The sequence below is a fragment of the Aedes aegypti genome, chromosome 1 (assembly GCF_002204515.2).
Source record: "Aedes aegypti strain LVP_AGWG chromosome 1, AaegL5.0 Primary Assembly, whole genome shotgun sequence".
NCBI lineage: Eukaryota > Metazoa > Arthropoda > Insecta > Diptera > Culicidae > Aedes > Aedes aegypti.
In genome coordinates, this window is record NC_035107.1 from 838,658 (window position 1) to 857,078 (window position 18,421).

Here is an 18,421-nt window from a genome sequence, read left to right on the forward strand (position 1 = left end):
TTCCCAAAAAACATATTTCATAATTATTTGGAGAATTAATATTGTCTGATGATTTCATAATATCTGCATATGATAAGAGATTTTTGTTTTTAATTTTTTGATTTAATTTGGATTGGTTGTCAATATGAACTGTACCGTGGTGAATCAAAATCCGGACGGTACCAATATCCGGACACTCGAATATTATTCATTAATTAAAGGCATAATTGAATATTGAACTGCTTGAATATATTCATAATTTCAACTTATTATAATGGTGATCATTTTACAATCATTTATAATCTACCATCTAGTTACCATTGCAAATGAAATAATAGAAAACAAAAATGTTCCTGCAGTTGAACGTCATTCTTCTACAGTGCAAGTTTGTATTCTTTTCAATCGCGCGAAAGTACCATAACGTGTAATTGATGATAACTAGTTTAAAGTACGGGAAGGGGTGGTAAAATGAACACCTTAAGGAAATCATCTTGTTTATGATATAAAAACGAGGAATTTGTGTAGTTCTATCGCACAACATCAAAAATAGGGATGTAATCTATAGCAGCGACATGGATTCAGACTAAAATATCTAAATTTTCACATATTTTCATCGCTATCAAAAAGCGATGCAAATATTCATTTTACCTGCACTATGTGGGTAAAACGAACAGCGGTTGGTGGTAAAATGAACACCACGCAAAAACGTGAGCAAAATAAATATTTCTGTAAATTTTCATTACCCCACCGAAAATACATCCATTAATGATTGTAACCCATTCAAAAATAATTCTAACGGTATCAGATTTGACATCATATCATAACGATATTCACCTCACTGAAAAACCTCAAGTCTACCGAGCTAAAAGTTACGTCAGTTCGAATTTTCAAACGTGGTTTTCCAAAATCTAAGTTTTCGTTGATATGTTCACTTCAATTGAGCTACGTATCAACCCGAACACTCAGATTTATGCTCTAAATCGTCCGTGCGTGATAAAAATTCATCGAAATTTGTTTTTTTCTCGGTAAAAGGCACGGTGTTCATTTTACCACCACTTCCCCTATATTTTTGGCAACTTTTCCATCATAAAAATGAAAGAAGTGATAATTTAACAATCTGACAACACAAGTGCCGTGAAAAATTGTGTGAATATACATTAATTGACGTTAAAAACTGCTGTTCGGAATTACGTGCAAGTGACTTCAAATCCGGACATCGTACTAAAACCCTGTGTTCTGCCTGCGTGTGTGAATATGTGTAAAATATATCAATGTGGAAACTTTAAAAATAGTTATTAAAAGTGTCATGAATTATCATAACTCTGTTTAACGCTGAAATAAACTACGTGAATGTACTTGTTTTAATTATGAATCGTGGTTTACGGCCAACCAGCCGAGTGGAAGTTTAACAACTACCGAAAAGCTAAACATTACAACATTAGTGTAGTGTGCTATTCCTATACCTAAAAAACAATGCGCTCTCGGGCTAGGCATTGGATATATATAGAAAGCGTTGTGTTTGGATGGGCATCTAATTCTTCCGAAAGAGGTGCACTTTGCGAAAGAGGACCACGTGATTATTGAGCTGAAATCGAATTCAGGTTAACTTCTGCGTTCATGAGTCCTCTCATGGCGTAGTGGTTAACGCGCCCCAACTAGAGATCGGGGAGTCGTGAGTTCGATTCTCACTGAGAAGACGTGTAACTTTTTCGCAAATCTTCACATCAATTTGTCCATCTAATCCAATTGCAAATTATATGTAATGTTTAGCTTTTCGGTAGTTGTTAAACTTCCACTCGGCTGGTTGGCCGTAAACCACGATTCATAATTAAAACAAGTATTTATCGAGCAACGGACTCATGTTCCGTAACCGGTCGTTTGAGAACGTCGCGACCCATTGGAAGCCCACACAATAGAAACCTCAGCCAGCGCAGTTGCTAGCTAGTGTAGTGTGCTATTCCTATATCTAAAAAACAATGCGCTCTCGGGCTAGGCATTGGATATATATAGAAAGCGTTGTGTTTGGATGGGCATCTAATTCTTCCGAAAGAGGTGCACTTTGCGAAAGAGGACCACGTGATTATTGAGCTGAAATCGAATTCAGGTTAACTTCTGCGTTCATGAGTCCTCTCATGGCGTAGTGGTTAACGCGCCCCAACTAGAGATCGGGGAGTCGTGAGTTCGATTCTCACTGAGAAGACGTGTAACTTTTTCGCAAATCTTCACATCAATTTGTCCATCTAATCCAATTGCAAATTATATGTAATGTTTAGCTTTTCGGTAGTTGTTAAACTTCCACTCGGCTGGTTGGCCGTAAACCACGATTCATAATTAAAACAAGTATTTATCGAGCAACGGACTCATGTTCCGTAACCGGTCGTTTGAGAACGTCGCGACCCATTGGAAGCCCACACAATAGAAACCTCAGCCAGCGCAGTTGCTAGCTAGTGTAGTGTGCTATTCCTATATCTAAAAAACAATGCGCTCTCGGGCTAGGCATTGGATATATATAGAAAGCGTTGTGTTTGGATGGGCATCTAATTCTTCCGAAAGAGGTGCACTTTGCGAAAGAGGACCACGTGATTATTGAGCTGAAATCGAATTCAGGTTAACTTCTGCGTTCATGAGTCCTCTCATGGCGTAGTGGTTAACGCGCCCCAACTAGAGATCGGGGAGTCGTGAGTTCGATTCTCACTGAGAAGACGTGTAACTTTTTCGCAAATCTTCACATCAATTTGTCCATCTAATCCAATTGCAAATTATATGTAATGTTTAGCTTTTCGGTAGTTACGTGAATGTAGTTTTGTGGTTGCAGTTTGAACAAGCTACCCTCAATCGAATACCGTCAGTTTCATGAGAGGTAATTACGACATAAATTCGCTTAAATATAGCTCTATAAAATATTCTAGAGGTCATGCATGATTGAAATTCTTATGACTGTTATATTCTACTGAATTGATACATGTTTTACGAATTAATTCATGAGTTTCAAGTGGTAAAATGCAGCTGTCCGGATTTTGATTCAGTAGTGTCCGGATTCAAAGCCAAAGCTTGCTTCAGATGTCCGGATTTATGAACAAGGCATACAACATTGTTTAAACGAATTTCATTACATTATAGTAGATTTCACCATGACATTTATCATTACTCCCAAGATCTGACGTGAAACTGTTAGTAGCATAATTAAACTTCAACTAAATCTGAATAAAACCTAATGAAAATAGTGTTTGAACATTTGGCCTTGCTTAAGTGTCCGGGTATTGATGCATCACGGTACATTGTGCAAAAGAAATATGTTTTTTTCTACAATGAACGCAAACACCAAAATTTTCTTTACAATCTGAGGTCGTATGCCCATCTCCGCATTTAGAACATTTTAATTTGTTTGAACAAAAACTAGCAGTATGACCAAATAGGAGAAAACGCTCACAGTGCATTATCTTTGGATAGTAAAACCTGACATGAAAAATTACATTATCAATCATTAAATAATCTGGTAACACAAAACCAGAAAATGTAATTTTTATGCAATTTGAATAAATATATTTAGATTCACTACCACTAAAAATAATTTGGATAGTCGATTGCATTCCAAAATCTGATCTGGTGCAATGGATTTGTTTCTGAAAATACCTAAACCGTGATTTTTAATGTCATCACAATTTAAATCTTCATCGTATATAACTCCATTGATTTCACAAGAATCACATGGAGCATATACACGATATGAATTTACAAACAATTTAGATTCTAAGAGGGCATTGACATCCTTTCTAGATCCAAAAACAACTCTTAATATATCTAAAGAATTTTTTTTTGATTTCTTTCACAGATTTATATATTTTATAAACCTCTGAAGAAATCAATAAAACATTAATGGGTCTTTCTTTTTTTACGAAAGTTAACAACTAATGGACCCGAGAAAGTAGAAAGATAAATTTTTATTTGAAAAGGTTTTGAAGGAGGAGACTCTTTAGAATGAGAATTATCATTCGAATCTCCTTCCCCTCCGTCAGTTTCCATTATATAAACTAAATGTAAACAGTAATGAACAGAATAGAATAAGAAATAACGTAAGGAACAAAACAAATACAAACGATACTTAGATTTTTAAAGACGGCACTCCGATGAATAATTCCACAAATAAACAAATTCTTGAAATTTTTGAATCCCGGTTTCTGAACACCAACTCTTGAAAGTAAGTTGAAAACAGGAAAAAACGTATCCAACATCAACGTCCCAAATTGAAATCCTTGGAAAATCTCAAATGATACTTAGAATTTTGAAGACGGTCCTCCGATGAATAATTCCACAAATCGACAAATTCTTGAAGTTTCTGAAACCCAATATCTGAACATAAACTCTTGAAAGTAAGTTGAAAACAGGAAACAACGTAACTAACATCAACGTCCAAAATTGAAATCCTCGGAAAATCTCGAATCTGAAATTGGAGAAAAAATGACAAGCGAAGAAAAAAAACCGTGTTGCCTGGTCAAGGCCTACTTACCGAGTATGAACTTTTTCAGCTATGTTAATGCAAACACGAGTGATTTTCTTCAGTGCGCATCGTACCTTCGTGCTGTGCGTACACGAATTCTCTCTGCTCTTGGAAGTTTTCTTAAAAACTACCTAAAGCAATAAAACAGTACTTTTCAGTGCTACAAAAACAGTACTTTTCAGTGCTAAAATTAAAAACGGTACTTTTCAGTGCTACTAAAACAGTACTTTTCAGTACTATTTTTCTACTATTGATCCCTTTACGATCCTTGTTTGGACCCGTGCCTTCGATTTTTCGTTGGACCCGTTGGCGAAAGCTAGCGGTGGTAATCCTTCTTGGACACCGTCTTGGGAAAAAACCTTTCGAAGGTCACGTCTTCTTTCGTTTATTAATTAAACATGGTATCAACAACAAACAAAAGGAAGGGTGAATCTCTGAATTCACTACTTCCTTCCAAAAAAGTGGGTTTTAAAACTGTCACTACACGTGGCAAGAATGGAAAAAAGGACGTTTCTCCGGAATGCGAACTTTCTTCCAAGGGTGAAATGAATAATTGTATCGAAATGAGCAATCAGTTCGATGTTCTAGACAAATTTTCCGAACACCAAATCGAAGCAGCCTCTAGCCCAGGCTCTTTGATTCAAGTGAGGAAGCAAAGAGTGCCGCCTATCGTGGTCAGTTGTTCCGAATTTGGGGGATTTAGGCAGGAGATCTTGAACTCCATTAGGGGAATCAAGGTTTCCTTCCAAATCGCAAAGAAAGGAGACTGTCGCGTTTTGCCGGAAACTCTTAAAGATCGTGAGCTTCTTCTCAAACATCTTGAAGAGAAGAAGCACAAATTTTTTACTTATGACGACAAAACTGAACGTTTGTTCAAAGTTGTCTTGAAAGGTCTCTCAAGTGACTATAAATCACCTGAAGAGATCAAAAATGGAATAAATGATTTACTTGGATTTTCCCCAGTCCAAGTAATCATTATGAAAAAGAGAACCCAATCTGGCATTGTTCGGAAAGGGCTTTCTCAAGAATTTTATTTAGTTCACTTTAACAAAAAAGAACTAAATAATATTAAAGCTTTAGAAAAAGCAAAACTTTTGTTTGATGTCCGTGTGACATGGGAACATTTCCAGAATCCTGGAGGAAATTACCAGAACCCCACTCAGTGCCGTCGGTGCCAAAAGTGGGGTCATGGTACAAAAAATTGTCGCATGGATGCTAAATGCATGATTTGCGGAGGTTCTTCTCACGCTAAGGACGACTGTCCTGTGAAAGAAGATACCAGAAAGTTTCAATGCGCCAATTGCAAGGGCCCTCACAAAGCTAACTTTTGGGAATGCATTTCACGCAAAAGAGTCGTTGAGGCTCGTGCCAAGCAGATGAAGGATAATATCCGTTACGATAACGGTCGTTTCCGGAATTTGCCTGGTAGAGTATCGAACAATGCTCATTTTTCAGTTAACGATCGCTTGATCATGAATCATACCCATCAGGAAGATCATAATCATGCTCATTCACAAACTAATTTTAATCCGTCGGGTAGCCGTTCGAATCTTTCAATTTCGAATGTATCTACCCACGGTAAATCCTTTGCCGATATCGTAGCAGGAAATTCGAACTCCTCCCCTGTTCGATCCATGGGTACCCATTCCACTTGTTTCAAATCAAATGGAAAAAACCCTACCGCCACAGGTAACTCCGCTTCTTCGTCTACCGGAAATTCCAATGGGAAATCACATGACATGTCTGCCTCTGATTTTAATTTTCTAACTGAACAATTGAATCTAATGATTGATGCAATGTTCAAAGCCACCACTATGACTGAAGCAGTCCAAGTAGGTGTAAAATTTGCAAATCAAATTGTTATTGGATTACGTTTTTCTAATGGATCCAAATAATAATTTAAATATTTTAAATTGGAATGCTCGTTCTCTGAATGGTAAAGAGGACGAGCTGTTTAATTTTCTTACGGTTAATAACGTGCATATAGCAGTTATTACCGAAACGTATTTAAAACCTGGATCTAAACTCAAAAGAGATCCTAACTTTTTTGTTTATCGTAATGATCGACTTGATGGGGCATGTGGGGGAGTTGCAATCATCATTCATAGGCGTATAAAACATCAACTGTTTTCATCATTTGAAACTAAAGTTTTTGAAACTTTAGGTGTTTCTGTTGAAACACAGTTTGGTAAATATACTTTCATAGCTGCCTATTTGCCTTTTCAATGCTCTGGGCAGCAAGTTAATTTGCTCCAAACTGACTTGCGTAAATTGACTCGCAATAAGTCAAAATTTTTTGTCATTGGTGACTTTAATGCCAAACATCGGTCATGGAATAATTCTCAAAGTAATTCCAACGGCAGAATTTTATTTGATGAGTGCTCTTCAGGATATTTCTCAATTCAATACCCTGATAGCCCCACATGTTTTTCCTCTTCTAGAAATCCATCTACGATTGATTTGGTCTTAACCGACTCTAGTCATCTTTGTAGCCAACTGATTACTCATGCTGATTTTGATTCTGATCATGTCCCTGTTACATTTCAAATATCCCAAGAAGCGATTCTCAATCCTATCAGCTCCACTTTCAATTATTTACGAGCCGACTGGAATATATATAAAACGTATGTTGACTCCAATCTTGATGTTAACATTTCTTTAGAAACTAAACTTGATATTGACAATGCTCTTGAAACTTTAACAAATTCCATTGTTGAAGCCCGGAGCATTGCAATTCCAAAATGTGAAGTAAAATTTGAATCCGTGATTATAGACGATGATCTTAAACTCTTGATCCGTCTTAAAAACGTGAGGAGAAGGCAATTTCAACGCACTCGCGATCCTGCTATGAAAATTATATGGCAGGATTTGCAGAAAGAAATCAAGAAACGTTTTGCTCAGTTAAGAAACAAAAATTTTGAAAATAAAATTTCTCAATTGGACCCTGGCTCTAAGCCCTTTTGGAAATTATCTAAAATCTTGAAAAAACCTCAGAAGCCAATACCGGCATTGAAAGAGGAAAACAAATTATTACTAACTAATTGCGAAAAAGCTCAAAAACTTGCTATGCAGTTTGAAAGTGCGCACAATTTTAATTTAGGACTTACTAGTCCAATTGAAAATGAAGTTACTCAGGAGTTCGAAAATATTCTCAATCAAGAGAACGTTTTCGAAAATGCCTGGGAGACTGATTTGGAAGAAGTGAGAACTATTATTAAAAAATTAAAAAACATGAAAGCTCCTGGCGATGATGGAATTTTCTACATCCTCATCAAGAAACTTCCAGAAAGTAGCTTATCATTTTTAGTTGATATATTTAACAAATGTTTTCAATTAGCATATTTTCCTGACAAATGGAAAAATGCTAAGGTTGTTCCAATTTTAAAACCAGACAAAAATCCTGCAGAAGCTTCTAGCTATCGTCCAATCAGTTTGCTTTCCTCCATCAGTAAACTTTTTGAAAAGGTTATTTTGAACAGAATGATGGCCCACATCAACGAAAATTCAATTTTTGCCAATGAACAGTTCGGATTCCGCCATGGACATTCGACCACTCATCAACTTTTACGTGTAACAAATTTGATCCGTTCCAACAAATCTGAAGGCTATTCTACTGGTCTTGCTCTTCTAGACATAGAAAAAGCATTCGACAGTGTTTGGCATGAAGGTTTGATTGTAAAATTAAAAAACTTTAATTTTCCAACATACATTGTTAGAATAATTCAAAGTTATCTGTCAAATCGTACACTTCAGGTTAATTATCAGAACTCCAGATCTGAAAGACTTCCTGTAAGAGCTGGTGTTCCTCAAGGCAGCATTTTGGGACCAATATTATACAATATTTTCACATCTGACTTACCTGAGCTACCTCAGGGATGTCAAAAATCTTTGTTTGCGGATGACACAGGCCTCTCCGCCAAAGGACGAAGCCTGCGTGTCATCTGTAGTCGATTGCAAAAAAGTTTGGATATTTTTTCTTCATACTTGCAAAAATGGAAGATTTCTCCTAATGCTTCCAAAACTCAACTAATAATATTCCCACATAAACCAAAAGCTCTTTATTTGAAACCTTCAAGTAGACATGTTGTCACGATGAGAGGGGTTCCAATAAATTGGTCAGATGAAGTTAAGTATCTAGGGCTCATGCTAGATAAGAATTTAACTTTCAAAAATCACATTGAGGGCATTCAAGCCAAATGTAATAAATATGTAAAATGTCTCTATCCCCTTATTAATAGAAAATCAAAACTTTGTCTTAAGAACAAGCTGTTGATATTCAAACAAATTTTCAGGCCAGCCATGTTGTATGCTGTACCAATATGGACTAGCTGTTGTAATACCAGGAAGAAAGCTCTGCAGAGAATTCAAAATAAAATTTTGAAAATGATTCTGAGGCTTCCTCCCTGGTATAGTACCAATGAGTTACATAGAATATCCAATGTTGAAACATTGGAACAAATGTCAAATACAATCATTAATAATTTCAGGCAAAAATCGTTACAATCTTCTATTGCCACGATTAATGCGTTATATGTTTAGGTTAAGTTAGGTTAAGTATATTAAAAACATTTTTTTTTCTCTTATAAGCAGGTGAAATCAACTCACCTGTAAAAAAACTGAACTGCTACGGCAAATGAAATGTAATATGTTGTTAACAAAATGTTAATTAAATCTTAAATTTGTTTTACCAAATTAGGATGATAGTGTTGTCAACACAGAACACCTAGATATAAAAAATGAATGTAATGTTTGGAATGATACTAATAAAGAAATTAAAAAAAAAAAAAAAAAAAAAAAAAAAAAAAAAAAAAAAAAAAAAAAAAAAAAAAAAAAAAAAAGTGATTTTCTTCACTTTGCAATCGTGACACGAATTAGCCACAATAATCGATGCCCAGTACAAATTTCAATTACGGCCTACTTCGCCTTAAATAACGTGCTTTATAGATAGCTCTTAATTGTTTCGTAGAAACTCAGGAGTCCTTGATGATCCACTTGCATGTCAACGAACGAGTTGTTGACAGAAAAAAAAATCAATTTAAGGCGAAGTAGACCGGCATTGAAATTTGTACTGGGCATCGATTATTGCGGCTAGTTCGTGTCACGATTGCAATTTGAAGAAAATCACTCGTTTTTGCACTAACATAGCTGAAAAAGTATCAGGATACTTTCTACATGCATGCGCAAGTAGTAATACTTTTCTGAATCAATCTGAAGTAATGATGACTGAGTTTTTTCCCTTTGAAATTGCAAGCTTCAAAATCAACATGGCAGCCAAAACGAATGACAGGCTACTTAGCCTTAAGGACAATTGCAATGTATGCATACAAGAAAACTCAGGTAATACTGATAGCTGAATAACAGTTTATACAGCTTAAAAGAGGCTATATAAACAGTCTTTAAGCTGCAAAAGCTATCAATGTTATCTCGGAAACCAATGCAGGTGAATTTCATAAAATTGAACGTTACCCAAATTTGCATGAGAACAGTAGACGAATGGACAATCCGAGTTGGTATTTTTTTTTTCCTGATTAAAGCAAACAAAATGTGTTGTGTAGTTAGTTCAGCTGAAAGATAATAGGAAGATATGTTGAAAACTGTTATCAACCTAATTATGTCGACAATACAGATGGGCCTGACCGTGCGATTCTTGGTAGTTAACCTCTAGAAACTATTGCCAACAACAATAATGGAACGCCATATTGACAAGGTCACTCTCGCGAAGAAATTGACAAATTTCAAATTTAATTTTAAATAAAATTAAGGCCTTGCTGACTTCTCTGTCTTAACCCTTTGGGGCCGGCGCGGTCATATATGACCGCAATACAAAAAGGGCTGTAAAAAAAGAACCAATGAACAAATGTATATATTGTCTTCGGCAAAGTTGTCCCAAATATACTCTTTTATAAGAGAAAAATATGAAGTATATGCCTTTATGACCTAATTGACAACCTAGAACATCCTGAACATCCTGAAGTTTGGAAAATTGAACTATAAGTACATACGAAGCGTGAAATGCTGTTTGTGAACATAAATGATGTTCAGGCTAGATAATACAGAATTATTCTTTTAACGAAAACACTATTTCCCTTGCTTTGCTATGTCCTGGGATGTTCTAGGACGTCCAAACTGTCCTGAAGCACACTCTTTGAAATCTACAAACGTAACAGTAATTGTTTGGGATAAAAACAATAACATTACAAATTCAAATAGAATCTACTAACCTCTGAGAATATCAAGAGCTATTTCAAGGAACGTTTGGGATATTCCAGGCCCTCCAAATTACCCTGGAGTTCAGAACTTCAGGTCTACACTTGTTCCAGTAGTTATTCTCGCTAAACTGAGTGAAATATATATAATCTACAATGTTTACTGAACCTTGTCACGGATCAAAAGGCTACTTCAAGAAACGTTTGAGGTATTCCAGGCCCTTCAAATTACCCTGGAAATCTGAATTTCATGTCTACATTTATTCCAGTAGTATTTCTTGCTAAACTGGGTGAAGTTATATAATCTACCATGTTCACTGAACTTTCGCACGTATTAATAGGATGTTTTAAAGAACGTTTGGAGTATTCCGGGCCCTCCAAATTACCCTGGAGTTCAGAACTTCAGGGCTACACTTATTCCAGAAATTTATCTCGCTAAACTGAGTGAATTTATAAAATCTTTCCTGTTCACTAAACCTTCTCATGCATCAATAGGCTGTTTCAAGAAACGTTTGGGATATTATAGGTGCTCCAATTTACCTTGGAGAACTTCAGGTCTACACTTATTCCAGTATTTTTTCTTGCTAAACTGAGTAAAGATATATTACTTACCAAGTTTACTGAACCTTGTCACGGATCAATAGGCTAATTCAAGGAACGTTTGGGGAATTCTGGGCCCTCCAAATTACCCTAGTGTTCGTAACTTCAGGTTTACATCTGTTTCAGTAATTTATCTCATTAAACTGAGTGAAGTTATATAATCTAACATGATCACTAAACCATCTCATGGATCAATAAGCTCTTTCAAGGAACGTTTGGGGTATTCCGAGCCACCCAGATTACCCCGGAGTTCAGAAATTCAGATCTACAATTGTTCTAGTAATTTTTCTTACTAAACGATGAAGTTATTTAATGTTCACTGAGCTTTCTCACGAATCAAAAAGATATTTCAAGGAACGTTTGGAGTATTCCAGGCCCTCCAAATTACCCTGGTGTTCAGAACTACAGGTCTTCCCTTGTTCCAGTAATTTTTCTTTCTAAACTGAGTGAAGTTATATAATGTACTATGTTACTGAACCTTCTCATGGATCAATATGCTGTTTCAATGAACGATTGAGGTATTGCAGATACTTCAAAATTTTCCCAGGACTTCAGAACTTCAGGTCTACTATTTTTCCAGTAATATTTCCTTCTAAACTGAGTGAAGTTATATAATCTACCATGTTCGCTGAACCTTCTCACAGACCAATTGGCTATTTCAAGGAACGTTGGTGATATTCCAGGCCCTCCAATTTACCCTGAACTTCAGGTCTACCCTTGTTCCAGTAACTTTTCTCGCTAAAATGATCAAAGTTTTCCCTTTGGGGCCGGCACGGTCATTTATGACCGCAGTCGGAAAATGGCTGTATAAAAAAAAACAATGAATAAAATTTACTGTCTTAGGAAAAGTCCTTGCAAATATACTTCCCTGTCAGGGAAAAATTTTAGGTGTATGCCTTAATGTCCTACTTGGCAACCTAGAACATCCTGAACATGCAGAAGTCTGACAAATAGAATAATTAGTATAAAAGTAGCTTAAAATGCCTTTTGTAAATACAATTGATGTTCGTACTTGGTAATACATACCTATTATGTCAAGAAAAACGCTGCTTCACATGCCTTTTCATGTCCTGGGATATTCTACGACGTTCAGACTATCCTGAAGCTCAATTCTCGAAATTTACAGCAGTAGTTGCTTGCGCTAGAAATAATCAGCGATGCCAGATTTCTTTGTAAATCATTCCGTGGACGAAAAGTGATAAACGGGGGGAGAGATCCCAGGCATTGCAATTCCGTAGATTTCCGTTGGAAAAATCCGTAAATTACCGTAGAATAATGAGTTTCCGTAGCTTTCTGTAGAAAATATACATTTTCCGTAGAATTATCTTACAGATCCGTAGAAAGTGCTCAATTCCGTAGATCTTCGGAAATTTCCGTAGATCAGGCAACGCTGCAAATAATAATATTTTCAACTCAAACGGAATCTATTGACCTCTGATAATCTCAAAAGCTTTTCCAAACTATCCTGGAGCTCAGAACTTCAAATCTGCCCTTGTGGCAGTGTTTTTTTTTTTCGCTAAATAGAGTTCAGTTATATAATCTACCAGGTTATATAGGGCCCTCATAGCCGAAGCTGTAAAGACGCGGGTATTCATCATGACCATGCTGAGGGTTCCGGGTTCGATTCCCGGTCGAATGTACCATGAGCTTCTCAAGAGTGTTATGTCTGTTTGTCTGGGACAGTACAGTAGTGACGCCTCTACACGGATAGTCGTGTTGCACGATTGCAAAAAAGAAGTAGAGCTCGAGATTTGTATGACGATTACCGGATCTTTTCGTAAAGGAAAGAGTCTTGACTTCCTTGGGCACAGAGTATGGGCGCATGCCTGCCACACGATATATCCATGCAAAAAGGTCATTAGCTGAGAGCTCAGGTAATAAATGTGGAAGTGCTAAACTAACACTAAGCTGAGAAGCCAGCTTCCTCCCAGTGGGAACGATATGCCAAGAAAAAAGAAGAAGATTCGTCGACAAACACATATATTCAAAACGTGTTTCTACTCGTTTACGCATTTAGACTCTACTGACATTTTCATAAATTGTTCTCAAACAAAAGGTGAAAAGCAGGGGGTTTGAAAATAGTATATTTTTACGTGACATAATTTATGGATGCTTCCCAATAGATGTCGCTAACTATGACTGGAAACTTTGTCGAATACACCATGTTTCGGAAGTGCTTCGTTTCGTGGTTATTAATTTATTACCACTAAATCCTGACTCTCATCGCGTTGTAGATCTTATGTACTGAACATCCCTACAAGTAAGATAATCTAGAACATTCGAAATGATCTGATAATATTTGCTGAATACTCAGAAGGTTCAGAATATACGGTAGATTACAGTTCATCACCTTGCATGATGAACAAGGTTGTTGTTACAAGCATAGACTTCAAGTTATGAACTCAAGAGCAGTTTGGAAGACCTAGCACCTCCCAAAAAAATATTTGTCATCATTTCTTGTTATGTTTAGCATTTTGAGCACCAAAACTATTGAAAGGCGTTCAAAAAACTGTATAATAGTTCTTGGAAAAAATCAGGCCCCAAAGGGTTAAGAAAAGGATCATCTAATAATCATCCAATTTCAAAAATTTTGAACACCAGACACTCGTTTGATTTTAAATAAAAAGAAAATTACACAGCATATCAGTTTTTTATGGATCTTCTTTTTCTTGGCATTAACGTCCTCACTGGAACAGAGCCTGCTTCTCAGCTTAGTGTTCTTATGGGCACTTCCACAGTTATTAACTGAGAGCTTTCTTGTCAAATTCGCCATTTTTGCATTCGTAATATAGATCTTAAAAGATTTGAATTTTTAAAACCAAAAAAAAAATGCTTCTAATAAGCAGTAAGAACAGGATTTGCCCTTGGAGAAAATAAAAAGAAAATATTTTCATTAGGATTAATTTTTGCCTATATTCTTATGAATTTACATGTCTATTGTCTTAATTATTCTTAATTTAGTCCTATCAATTTGATATCCATTTTTAAAACTTTTGTAACTAAAAATGGGAAAACAATCTGACACCTCTCAGCGAAACTGTTGCTTAAATTTACCAATAATATTGATGATATGTTTATGTCTTTCCAGTTGTGTTTTTTTTTTCATAATAATGACTATTTCATTAAGGTTGAACTTCTACGTTAGATGTGAACACACTTTATCTTTAACAAAATTGCTAACTTCAAAAGCACACCGCATGAATCGCACTATATTGCAAGACGGTATAACCACATTCATTACAACTAGTTTCTCTTTGGATGGACCACCGGCGGAATCGCCAAAAATGTTTATTTCCAGGAAGAAGACACAGAAAAGCATGAACATCCAATTAAAACAGACATCAAACGTGGCACGGCTCTAACCGTGAATTAAAATGCCTGAACACCGTAATTAGTTTAAGGCTTCAATCCAGGTGGTGAACTACCAGTGAAATTTCAGTCAAAACCGCGAAATGTAGAAATTCTAAAACCAATCTAATGGGCAGACTACACAAAACCCAACCGATCGTGGCCAACTCACAGTCAACTTTCGCATGCATTTAAATTATGGCATTATATATAACATCCACTATTGAATATTATTTCACAAAACATTCTCTATAAATAGTTGGCAGAGCTGGTTGAAAACTAACGTAGGAATCCAGGTAAAATGCGAAATGAAAAACGACGCATCCTTTAAGTATAGCCTGCTGCAATGCTTTCAGTAGACATTGTGTACAGGGCGTAAAAATGTTTATCCTCACAACAAAATGTTGTGCAAATTATTTTTAAATGAAAAGATAATTTCCCAAATATTTACGGAAAAATTACATAACAATCAGAAATAGCTTAAATCAGTTTAGTTTTAAAATCACATAAATATAATCATATATAGAATGAGTTTATAACAAATCAGCTGAACAAAATTAACATTTCCGCTTGCCCTAAAGACCAATTTATGTGACTGTAATCTATTCGTGGTTGCTGAATCCAATTCCAGTTGATTCATTCGTGGTAACTGAATCAGTTCTCAGATACGCCAATGGATTCCATAACCCTAACGGATTATATATTATTACTTGTGTCAAAAAAAGTGTTGCGCTGTGCAATCAAAATCAGATGGTTTTGTGCTAATGCATTCCACAACCCAATTTACGATTGCAATAACTTCAAAATACACGGCCCCAAAAGACGATAAGAAACTAGGTATTTTCTTCGTTGGACTGGAAGACAAACTACGAAATTGCGTGCAGTATACTCCTTACGATTTGGGACAGTACATTTCAAAATGAAGAGATTGAAACAGTCGCTTACGAGTGTTTGCCCATGAGCAATGTACGGTTTGGTAAAACAAATTAATATCAACCGAGCAGTTTTGAGAGAACATAAAACGATAATTGCAAGAAACTTCATTAACGAAAGTGTAGTTGGAAAATATAAGCAGTGGCAGAAGTGCTACAGAAAATGATTAGAAGCGGTGACCCAAAAGGACGAAGAACACCAGCGGCAACAGATGCAGTGAAAATACTTGTGAGTTTTGGCGACCAATGATACAGGTGTTTAATGACGTACCTTGAAAGCTTGACGAAATTTGTTGCTCATGATGTTGTACAGCAGTGGGTTGATGCAGGTGGAAAGGTAGTACAGGATGCCGGAGATGTAGGTGGTAATCACGAATAACTTCAGCACTAATGGATCGTTCGGCTGATGGTCCTTGTCGACACCGTAAATGTATACCAGGCGTTGTGCGTGGAACGGCGCCCAACAGATGAAAAATGCAACAACAACTGCAACTGTAACGGTAAAAGCATTCAACAGAGAGCTTCATGAGAAAATTCATCTTCTGCAGGGCAGGCGAAAGTTTTCTTTTCTTGATGCTACAAATGTGTTAGGTGAGTAAATGCTATGATATTAATTGCATCAGCAACTTTCGAGCTGACACAACTTCCCGGGAGTTTGTTTTATTCTATTATCTACGTGTCATAAATATTCAAATTAAATTTCTAGATAGCCATATATCTATTCTTGCTTTGTTTATGAGCGTAGCTGAAGCTTGTTATTAAAGGATTATCATATCGTTCAGCTGTTAGATATATGATTATGCTTCATGAGAAATAACGTCCAACAGAGAGCTGAAAGCAAACACCAAATCAAACGCCGCATTAAACCTATTAGGGTGGTTCGAAAAGACGTTTTTCTTGAATGGGAAAACTAAGTAATGCATTCAATCATTCATGGTTTTTGTTCAAGTGTACTAGAGGACTGTTATGATACTGTTATATACTCTTAGGGGCGGTCCATTAATTACGTAAGACAATTTTGGCAGTTTTTAGACCCCCCATGGTAAGATTTTTTGTATGAAAATAAAAAATAATTTGTTTGGCGCGTAAGAAATCTCTAACCCCCCCCTTCCCCCATAAACCCTTACGTTATTAATGGACGGTCCCTTATCAGCTACAACTTTGTTGGAGACCGTTTTCAAATGGGACCGTTGTCTATTGTGGCGCTTCCTTCAAAGGACAAAATCGTGCACTGCAAGCTATAACGTGTAGGTTAGGGTGATTCAAAATGCAAATTAGATTGAAAATCAAATTTTCCATAAATATCTTCATTACGACAAAAAATGTGTTCGGTGGAATTTGCATTTCAGGAAACGGTTGAAAGGTGACCCAAATACGGTACAATTTTAAATAATTTGTCTATGAAGAAATTTCGAAAAATATTACAAACACGTTAGTTCTGCAATAGAAGTACAAACTAATCAACGCAAAGTTAAAACTCATTCTTCAAACCCTTATACAAAAGTTGCTGACGAGAACAATTCAATCCAGGGATATCAAGAGAGAAAAGTAAAAATAAGGCCAAAATTTGATAATTTTATCAGCGAAGCTCAAGTAGTAAAAATACTTCATTTGGTCAACCGCAAACTAGGTGGCGGTAGTGAGCAAACGTCAAACTCGAACAAGAGTGATAATTCAATCTATAAAGTGGGCACCATGTGTATGCTGTATCTTTTTGATTTGTCTATGAAATCGCAATCGGCTTTCTGTACATCGTTCGACTAATATTGTACAATGTTGTGGTAATGAAAAAGCCTTCAAAATAAGGCTGATACAAATATTAATTTTCTTTTATGTCACAACCCCCCTCCCCCCTTTCAAAAATCTACTTTTACGTTCTACTTGGTCTTATTGATGCGTAAGCTTTTCAGATTTTTTTTTTTGTGAAATAAATTTTGAACTAAAATACGCTTAGTAAATATCCGATTCAGCTGATTTATTGGACTTATTGCCTGCACCAAACTGTAAAAGCTTTGTGTGAAGTGTTTTAAGTGTGCACCTTGAAAATGGTTTCCTGCGAGACGAAAAAACAACCAACGGTTAGCACTGGTGGAAAAGTTTGTGTTCAAATTGAATGACCAAAATGTTCGCGACCGCACCCCCCAGGTCCAATATAGTTACATTTCCATGAGTTGATCTGGAGGAACGATCGACTTTTAGAAGTAACTCGTTATTTCATGGAACAAAAACTTTCAGAAAACTGATTAAATAAGTCATCAAAGTACCCAAGAAATTCAGTTATAGAGCAGTTCCTAGAGTTGATATCGAGTAATGTAGATTAAAGTGTAGATTAAGGCTCAATAATCCATCATCCAATCATCAGCAATCATCAAAAATAAAAAACCAGTTTTATTATTTACATTTGAAGAAACCCGCAAGAAAATCTATCATTGCATTACATATAGCAAGTGCAATGTAATGATAGATTTTCTTGAACATTACTTCAGTTTTGAGCAAAATAAATGGTTTTGAAAATTTGAAAAACGATGATGGTTATTTTCCTCTTAAAACTGGGTACGCACATGTATGTTTTTCTTCAATGATTCAAATGATATAGTATGCCATGAGAAATGTGATCATGTTTCAGTTAATTGTTATCTTCATGGCCCAAGGCGAGTAATTTATTTTGTGAATGTGTTACTTTTAACACGAAAATGAAATTATAAAGCATGTTCCTGTCGATATCTCTAAATACTCAAATTTCAGAGCGCACTATCTTTTGTTATGAGCTTGTAGATTTGTTTTGAAGCGGGAAGAACGTTGATCCGTGGATGTTTTGAAATAGAGGATTCAGATCAAAGGTATCAATTTGGAGATTC

The 18,421-nt window shown here is 36.0% G+C and overlaps 1 protein-coding gene across 2 annotated transcripts in view; it reads right to left on the reverse strand.

Annotated features, from left to right (window-relative positions):
* The window catches only part of LOC5576812 (pyrokinin-1 receptor), a 351,135-nt gene that overhangs the window by 60,468 nt on the left and 272,246 nt on the right, over window positions 1-18,421 (reverse strand). For both annotated transcript variants that reach the window (XM_021838770.1, XM_021838769.1), the window contains one exon: window positions 15,835-16,055. In XM_021838770.1, coding sequence (XP_021694462.1) covers window positions 15,835-16,055 — 221 coding nt within the window. The remainder of the gene's footprint in view (window positions 1-15,834; window positions 16,056-18,421) is intronic.